Here is an 8,400-nt window from a genome sequence, read left to right on the forward strand (position 1 = left end):
GAGGTTCGCTGGTCTTCCTTTGCCCTGAAGTCCAGTACCAGATTCGCCCTGGACCCCTGCCCGTGCTCAGGCTTCCTGGCGAAGCCGAGTGGGCCCGACCGGCTGCTGGGCAAGCAGCCTGTGGCTGTGCTGAGTCCTCGTGTCCTGTGGTGGCCTCGGCCCCGTGGCCTGCCGCGTGCCTTACAGGCTGCCATAGAGCAGGACTGCAGCCGCGCCCTGCCGAGGGCTGGGTAGTCAGCCTTTCACGCTCGCGGGCCATTGCGGCCTCTGCCCTCCGTCTGTGGCCGCAGAGAAGGCATTGGTGAACAGTCGGCTGTCTTCTGGCACGGCTTTGTTTGACGTAACACGTGGGTCAGAGCCTGCTGATGCTTGCTCTGAAACGGTCACTTGTTCCTGCGGCAAGGACACACACCGTTAGCGTTTTCTCATGGCAACACTCAGCTTGCTGGTACCTGGCCTTGAACATAAGATGCCTGATAAGGTTACGGCCCTCAGTCCCATCCTCACTGCCTTGGGTTAGTGTTTTTCGGGGGCCCGATGTGTGGAATGACACTGTACTCTAGGATCATTCAGCCTTTGATGAACCTCGGCAGACGCGGTGGCTTTCGGGTGCCAAAGGCTGTCATTTTGGCTGCCTCCTGTTCATGTTTTTGCAACATTGTCCCATGTGGTAAGATCCTAACAAAACCTGTTTATTAATCTCGTAGATGATGTCATGCTGTTTTTGAAAATGTATGACCCCAAAACACGGAGCTTGAACTACTGTGGGCACATCTACACACCAATATCCTGTAAAATACGTAAGTCCTCCTGCCCTCACCCTCGCGGTTGGTTTTGCTCCAGTCTTGGTTCATTACAGCTTTGGATTCTTGTTTTCCTCGTATGCAGGTGACTTGCTCCCGGTTATGTGTGACAGAGCGGGATTTATCCAAGATACTAGCCTTATCCTCTATGAGGTTTGGACGACTTGTTGTTCCGTAAACACTGTATCGTTGGTGGTTTGGGGAGGGCTCTTCTCGTTTGTTTTGCTGCCCTGGCTTCACCGTTTTGTGCAGTCGGCAGCTAAGCGGTGGGGGCCCCGGCTGGTGTCGAATTGAGGGTCACAGTTGTAGAAGTCTGGATATTTTTTTTCCCATACTCGGGCTCAGGGATCATTATGTCTCTGCATATGGTAACGTTCCCGTTAGCATTTTCACTTACGAGAAATGTAGGGCAGAGAGAACGGAATTCTCCAGCACCTGCGGCATCAGGCCGTGTGGAACACGGGCAGACGCTCATTGGGAACCTTCCCTCTCTTTCACTGTAGGAAGTTAAACCGAATTTAACAGAGAGAATTCAGGATTACGACGTGTCTCTTGATAAAGCCCTTGATGAACTAATGGACGGTGACATTATAGTCTTCCAGAAGTAAGTACTTTTCGAGGGACTGAACCACTTTGTACTAATAGTTTTCCCATAAGCCCCAGAAGTAGGAAACAAAACTGCGTCAAGACCCTGAGTAAGGCAGATTTTGTTTGAAGTAGCTGAGAATGTGGACAGAAGTTGGCCTCTCTCTCGGTTTGGGGATCGTGGGCAGTGAACCTTTACCCCGTAGAACGAACGGTTTCCTAAGAATCAGGGACGAGCACGGCAGCTCCGAGCGGGGCAGCAGCCCGTCCAGCAGCAGGTGGTTTTCCTGCCCCTCAGCGCGAGGGTCCCCGGCACGCACCTGCAGAGGGGCCTCGTTGAAGTCCCCAGGCCTGTCCCACCAGCAGGTCTGCGGTCTTAGATGCTTTGTCTGCAGACAGCCCCGCCCGGGCTTTTGGAGAAGCCATCTGGCTGTGGCAGTGTCAGACACGGGTCATGGGGATCCCGTGAGCACAGGGCTTGGCGGACATAGGTTTGGAGGGCCTGGTAGTAACTATTTTAGGCTTTGCGACTACTCGGCCCTGCTGCCTTAGCTGGAAAGTGGTTGCCTGCCAGCTCGGGGTCAGAGTAGCCTCTGCCGTGAGGCACGTCCTGCCGGGTCCCTCCCTGCGTATAAAATGGGAGGACACAGTTCTGTGTTCGTGTCGAGATCAGGAGCAGCAGGTGGGTTTGCACGGGCACGTGGGAGCCTTAAAGCACGCGCTGTGAGTGTGGTGGCCGTTCCTTACTGTCCCGGCTGACAGAGCAGCTGGGACAGACTCCTAGCAGCCACAGGGTTAGTCGGAACTTCTGTCCATACCTGTCTGTGTCACTGTGGTTTGAGAGGTGGTGCCTTTTTATTTCTTTTTTAAAAAAAAACCATTATGCCTGGCCTGGATTTTGATTCAGTCTGCATTCTGTTTCTTTCTCCCCCCAGGGATGACCCTGAAAATGATAACAGTGAATTACCCACCGCAAAGGAATATTTCCGAGACCTCTACCACCGTGTCGATGTCATTTTCTGTGATAAAACAATCCCTAATGATCCTGGATTCGTGGTTACATTATCAAACCGAATGAATTATTTTCAGGTATTTGATAAAGGCTCTTTTCCCTTCAGATTCCACATCAGAGAGATCGAGTCCTTTTTAAAAAGGAAGGGCTGCTGAGGGAGCTGGCGGGCTCGGTTCTGGAGGAAGGGCGATGGCCCCGTGGTCTGAGTGGTTCTCGACGGGATTGTTCTTGACGGGATTGGTGCTAGCGCTGTGCCCCGACTCCCATCCCATCCACCCTGGCATGATACAGTTTCGGAGATGGCGGTTTCTAGAGCAGCTTTTTGTCTCTGTTATGGCTTGCCGTTGGCGAGTAAACCTGTAGACCTCACCATTAAAAGTGAGAGACCGTTGGGGCGCCCGGGTGGCTCAGTCGGTTAAGTGTCTGTTTCTTGATCTCAGCTCAGGTCTTAATCTCAGGGTTGTGGTTTCAGGCTAAAGGGATTTTTTTTTTCCTTTAAAAAATATGTATTTTTTTTTTAATATTTGATTTATTTATTTGACAGAGATCGCAAGTAGGCAGAGAGGAAGGCAGAGAGAGAGGAGGAAACAGGCTCCCTGCCGAGCAGAGAGCCTGATGGGGGGCTCGATCCCAGGACCCTGGGATTATGACCTGAGCTGAAGGCAGAGGCTTTAACCCACTGAGCCACCCAGGCGCCCCTAAAAAATATTTTTTTAACAGCTCATTTCACCGATGTGCTGCTGAGGATACACCAGGGAGTGGTTTATTCTCAGCAGGTGGTGGATTTTTAGGCCCTGAAAATTCAAGCTGTTGATATTACAATTTTTTATTAAGAACATTAGGTAAATAGTTAATGGTAAAGCTTATAAGCAAATTTCCATTCACTCCCCAACACGAGCCTTTTTTCCTGACTTTGCGTCCCTTCCCTCCTCCCAGGTTGCAAAGACAGTGGCCCAGAGGCTCAACACTGACCCCATGTTGCTCCAGTTTTTCAAGTCTCAAGGGTAAGACGGGCCCCATGGCCTCACATCGGGGTCTGTACCGCCTGCTCTCCAGAGTTGATCTGGACATCGTGGAACCAATCCCACGAGTGGGGGGCCGCGGCACCTGACATGTCCCTGCTTAGTTTCCGATAGAGAGTGGTCACCTCACACATCCTGACCGTTCTGCTTCCTGACGTCCGAGGCATGGGCGACCTCACCCAGAGCCCGACTGACTTTAGATACATGACCCTCGCGTCTCCCGCGCACCCAGCCAGGTCCACCCCAGCTAGGCTCGCCCGCACCGTGTCCCCATTGCCGAGAGCGCAGGTGGGGCCCCCGGGGGCCTGAGGGCTCTGGAAACAGGAGTGTGGAGGGAAGCCTTGTGCCAGACCCACACTTTAGCTCTGGGCATAAGGGCAGTGGTTTGCTTTTATTCTCACGGGTATTTTAAGTAAACAAGTCATTTGTTTTTATGCTTCTTTCTTGTGCAGTTATAGGGACGGCCCAGGTAACCCTCTTAGACATAATTATGAAGGGACTTTAAGAGATCTCCTACAGTTCTTCAAGCCTAGACAACCTAAGAAGCTTTACTATCAGCAGGTATGAGTCTGAGTCACGTGACCGTGCGTTGTCAGGACAAGGCTTGGGTTTTGTGGAGACGTGTCTGACAGTCTCTCTTTTCTCAACAGCTGAAGATGAAAATCACAGACTTTGAAAACAGACGAAGTTTTAAGTGTATTTGGTTAAACAGCCAGTTTAGGGAAGAGGTATGTGCTTTTTAATGATACGAATTTTTATTTTCATTGGTTGTGTTTAGTGTTGGTCCGTCTGGCCCTTGAAAACTAAAACAACGAAAGAAGGGTGTCAGTGGCCCTCTGTCCCCTCTTGCCACCACCACTGCTTCTCCAGCCGTTTCTGCCTCTGCCCGGCCCCCTGGGCACGAGCAGCCGGAGGGGGTGGATGCCGACACCCGCTGTTGACCGGGGCGCGCCCCAGCCACATGAGGTGGCTCTAGGAGGTCCCTCCCTGCTCGGACCCAAGCATTTCACCGTCAAAGCTCGGCCCGTTTTGAATGAAAATGCTCGCCATGTGCCCGCCATGTGCCATAAACACGCTCATCTGGGTGGATCCGGTAGGCTGACGTCCTCCAGTCCGCCTCCGGTCATCGTCGAGCTGACACTGTCCTGACGTCACTTTGCTCAGAGAGCAGACTGGGAGATGGCCTTCTGTGCGGGGAGTTTCCTGAGAAGCTGTCCCGTGAAGGGCAACCTTTTGGCATCAAAGTGGCATTTCTTAAACTCCCCTGGGGTGGGCCGGGGGTCAGAGGGCTCGCATCGGGGCGTTCAGGGCGGGGTGTCCTGATGTGGTGGGGGGCTTGGGACAACTGAACATCTCGCGCAGTGTTTCCCCTCTTCCAGCAACGTGGGTGTGTGTGAGCAGAGACCCCCCTTACGTTTCCTTTCATCTTGTCCTTTCCTAGGAAATAACACTATATCCCGATAAGCATGGGTGTGTCCGGGACCTGCTGGAAGAATGTAAAAAGGCTGTTGAGCTCGGGGAGAAGGCGTCAGGGAAACTTAGGCAAGTATTTCCTGAAGTTGGAGGCGTCCCGGGGGGGCTGGTGCTGGCCCCGGGCCCTACGGCCGTGTTACTGGACCAGCGCGCAGGGGCAAACCGGCCTGGCTTCTGCGGCAGTGTACAAAGATTTCCTAGTTGAGCCATATTTCCTTCCTTCCTTCCCTGTCTCCTGATCGTTACTAAGATGTAGTAAAGATGAGATTTGGGTAGAAAAGTCAACGCCTGGGGTGTTAGGGTGGCCCAGTCAGTAAAGCGTCTGCCTTCAGCTCGGGTGCTGGGAGCAAGCCCCATGTCAGGCTTCCTGCTTCTCCCTCTCTGTCCGCCTGCAGCCCTGCCTTCTTGTGCTCTCTCTGTGTCAGATAAAAAAATAAAATCTTAAAAAAAAAAAAGTCAACATAGTGGAGAGAGGATTGAAGTGAATATCAGCCGAAACTGGGCAGAGCTGCTCTCGGTTGCGTTTGAGAAAACCAGGCGCTTCTGACCCGTGAAGCTGATTCTCTGCCTGGAGACAGAAGCCCAGACTCGGCGGGCAGCGTGAGTGTCAGTCGGGCTCGCTCGTCCCGGTGCCCTGCCGTCTGCTCCCAGGACAAAACAGGCCTTGGGGCTGTTGGGTTCCCGGAACATTTGCTCCGTGATACTAATAAAAGAATGAGGTCTTTATTCTCTAACGAGTGCGGGAGCAAAACACCACAAGTCCTGCCAGTTGGGAACCATTGTGGGCACAGGGCACGCAGTTCTTGGACGCTCGGTTTCAGTTCCGGCCCTCTGCCCGCATGGGGCCACCGACCGGGGTTGTGCCTGTGCTTTCCTGGCAATGCCCGCTTTGCACCTTTCAGCGCTTTGAGGAGGGGAAAAAAGCAGCTTTCGATTGCTATTTGATAAAGAATTTCTTCTTAGGAAGCTACTCATCCGTCCTTTTTCTCACACAAATTGATGTAGTTCACTCCCCCCTTGTTCTGTCCAGGCTGCTAGAGATTGTAAGCTACAAGATTATTGGCGTGCACCAAGAAGACGAGCTGTTAGAATGCTTATCCCCGGCGACGAGTAGAACGTTTCGAATCGAGGTAACCGGCCCTCCCTGTGGGCGCCCTGACGGGAGCGACGGCCACCCGCCTCCCCTGCCCTCCCCGCCCCTGGCACCACATCGTTGACTGCCAGCGGCCCCGTACATGTAGGGTCGCAGACGGCTTGTGCTCGGGAGTGAATTCTAAATACGGGCCACAAGCACGTCTGGCCAGAAGCTGGGACTCTGTGTTGATGGAGGAGTGGCTGGGATTTCCAGTGACGTCATTCGGTCTCCCCAAACCAGAGTTTCCTTAAAAAATGCAGATGCCGGGCGCCTGGGTGGCTCAGTGGGTTAAGCCTCTGCCTTCGGCTCAGGTCATGATCCCAGGGTCCTGGGATGGAGCCCCACGTTGGGCTCTCTGCTCAGCAGGGAACCCGCTTCCCCTTTTCTGCCTACTTGTGATTTCGATCTGTCAAATAAATAAAATCTTTAAAAAAGAAAAATGCAGATGCCTTCCACCTCTGAGGTCTCATCCTAACAAGACCCGGACGTGGTGTTGGGCCAAGATAGGCCTCAGCTGCGTTGTCAGAGCAGTGAGTCAGAAGCGAGCGCGGCCTTGGTGTGCATGGACCGCGTCGCTCAGCTGCGTGTCTCCTCTGGGTCCGCAGGAAATCCCTCTGGACCAGGTGGACATAGACACGGAAAACGAGATGCTCGTCACCGTGGCGCACTTCCACAAGGAGGTGTTCGGGACGTTCGGGGTTCCGTTTCTGCTGAGGATACACCAGGTGAGGGCCGGGCTACGAGGTCGCAGACCCACCGGCCCCGGTGCTGTGGGCTTCGTGCTGCCGAGCCGGGGCCCCTGCCCGCTGGGCTGATGCCGAGCTCCGCTGGCGTCCACGTGGGCCGCACGCAGGTGAGTGTGCGCACACATGTCCTTTACCGTTCATAGGGCGAGCACTTCAGAGAAGTCATGAAGCGGATTCAGAGTCTGCTAGACATCCAGGAAAAGGAGTTCGAGAAGGTACGCGCCTTGGGCACTTGGGAGGGATGTACGGGCCGCACCCCGAAATCTTTTCTCAGGAAGCAGCTGAGACTTGGGCCAGAGGTGAGCGTTGGCTTGTGCCCGGAGTTCACAGAGAAGGGCCCTTCTGTCTTTCAGTTTAAATTTGCCATTGTGATGATGGGCCGACACCAGTACATAAACGAGGATGAGTACGAAGTGAACTTGAAAGACTTTGAGCCTCAGCCTGGTAAGCGCCCTTCTGCAGGCCGAGCACGGGCGGCCCACCCGGGTTCCGGTGGCGTCTGTGCCCGTGACGCAGGGAGCAGCAGTGTGCGGCCACGGTCACTTTGTCGGTGGCTCGCTGGCAGGGCGCGCCGGGAAGCCACTGGCACGGTCCGTGAGGGTGGGTGGGGCTTGGCTCCAAGTCCCAGCTTCCCCGGGAGCCGCCCCGCGGGCTGGCCGCTGGCCCTGCCGCTCCTGGGCTCGCTGTCCGTCTGGTCTCAGCCGTGTCTCTCTCTCCACCAGGTAACATGTCTCACCCTCGGCCTTGGCTAGGGCTCGACCACTTCAACAAAGCCCCAAAGAGGAGTCGCTACACTTACCTGGAAAAGGCCATTAAAATCCATAACTGACTTCCTTACCCAGTGTGTGCAAGGCGAGGGGCCGTGCGTGGGTGTGTGCCCCTTTTTAACAGCCTAGAACTTTGGTCCACGTGCACTCTGTCCGAAGTCTTCAGCAAGAGGGTTTGCTGCTGATGTTAATTTTATTTTGTTGAGGCTGTTCAGTTTGGCTTCTCTGTATCTATTGACTGCCCTTTTTGAGCAAAATGAAGGTGTTTTTATAAAGCTTGGATGCCAATGAGAGTTATTTTACGGTAACCACAGTGCAAGGCGACCGCCAGCATAACGGGGGTGGGGGGAAGGAGTGAGGGCGGCGAGGCTCTGGCGAGAGGCCTCTGGTGTGTTCCCAGTGGGCGGAGGCCGCCCGGCTGCCTTCCTGGGGTGGCCGTCACCGGCCCCGCCGCTGGGCTCGCGTGGGGGCTCGTCTGCCGTATTTCCCCCCGTTCTACTTGCCATGACCTTCTGTGCATCTGTAAAGGCAAAACAGAGAAACTCACAACCTAATAAATAGTGCTCTTTCCTTCACTGCGTGTACTGTCCCCCTTCCTCGGTCCTCCTCCCACTGCCTGGGTCTCAGTAAGCGTGTCTCAGCCGCCAGCCGCCACCATTCCGCAGCCGCGCACACCGTGGAGGCGCCGGACACGGATGCGGGCCTGGCGGGCGGTCCCGGGTCTTTCTGTTCACTTGGAAACACCGGTCAGATGGAGGTGAGCTCTGCTGCCCCTCGGCAGGCCTGGCGAGCTCACCGTCCCTGCGGGCAGTGAAGCGGGCGTCAGTAGAAGTTCCTCGAAACGGAACGAGACAAGG

The 8,400-nt window shown here is 54.7% G+C and overlaps 1 protein-coding gene across 4 annotated transcripts in view; it reads left to right on the plus strand.

Annotated features, from left to right (window-relative positions):
• USP7 (ubiquitin specific peptidase 7) overlaps positions 1-8,118 on the plus strand; it is a 63,314-nt gene extending 55,196 nt beyond the window's left edge. For all 4 annotated transcript variants that reach the window (XM_045993598.1, XM_045993599.1, XM_045993600.1 and 1 more), the window contains 13 exons: positions 708-800; positions 889-956; positions 1,307-1,407; positions 2,324-2,477; positions 3,337-3,404; positions 3,875-3,983; positions 4,073-4,150; positions 4,864-4,964; positions 5,926-6,025; positions 6,636-6,755; positions 6,920-6,991; positions 7,130-7,220; positions 7,499-8,118. In XM_045993598.1, coding sequence (XP_045849554.1) covers positions 708-800; positions 889-956; positions 1,307-1,407; positions 2,324-2,477; positions 3,337-3,404; positions 3,875-3,983; positions 4,073-4,150; positions 4,864-4,964; positions 5,926-6,025; positions 6,636-6,755; positions 6,920-6,991; positions 7,130-7,220; positions 7,499-7,605 — 1,262 coding nt within the window. In that variant the 3' untranslated portion in view covers positions 7,606-8,118. The remainder of the gene's footprint in view (positions 1-707; positions 801-888; positions 957-1,306; positions 1,408-2,323; positions 2,478-3,336; positions 3,405-3,874; positions 3,984-4,072; positions 4,151-4,863; positions 4,965-5,925; positions 6,026-6,635; positions 6,756-6,919; positions 6,992-7,129; positions 7,221-7,498) is intronic.
• Positions 8,119-8,400: the final 282 nt, after the last annotated feature.

Source organism: Meles meles, chromosome 21 (genome assembly GCF_922984935.1).
Source record: "Meles meles chromosome 21, mMelMel3.1 paternal haplotype, whole genome shotgun sequence".
In the NCBI taxonomy this organism is placed as follows: domain Eukaryota; kingdom Metazoa; phylum Chordata; class Mammalia; order Carnivora; family Mustelidae; genus Meles; species Meles meles.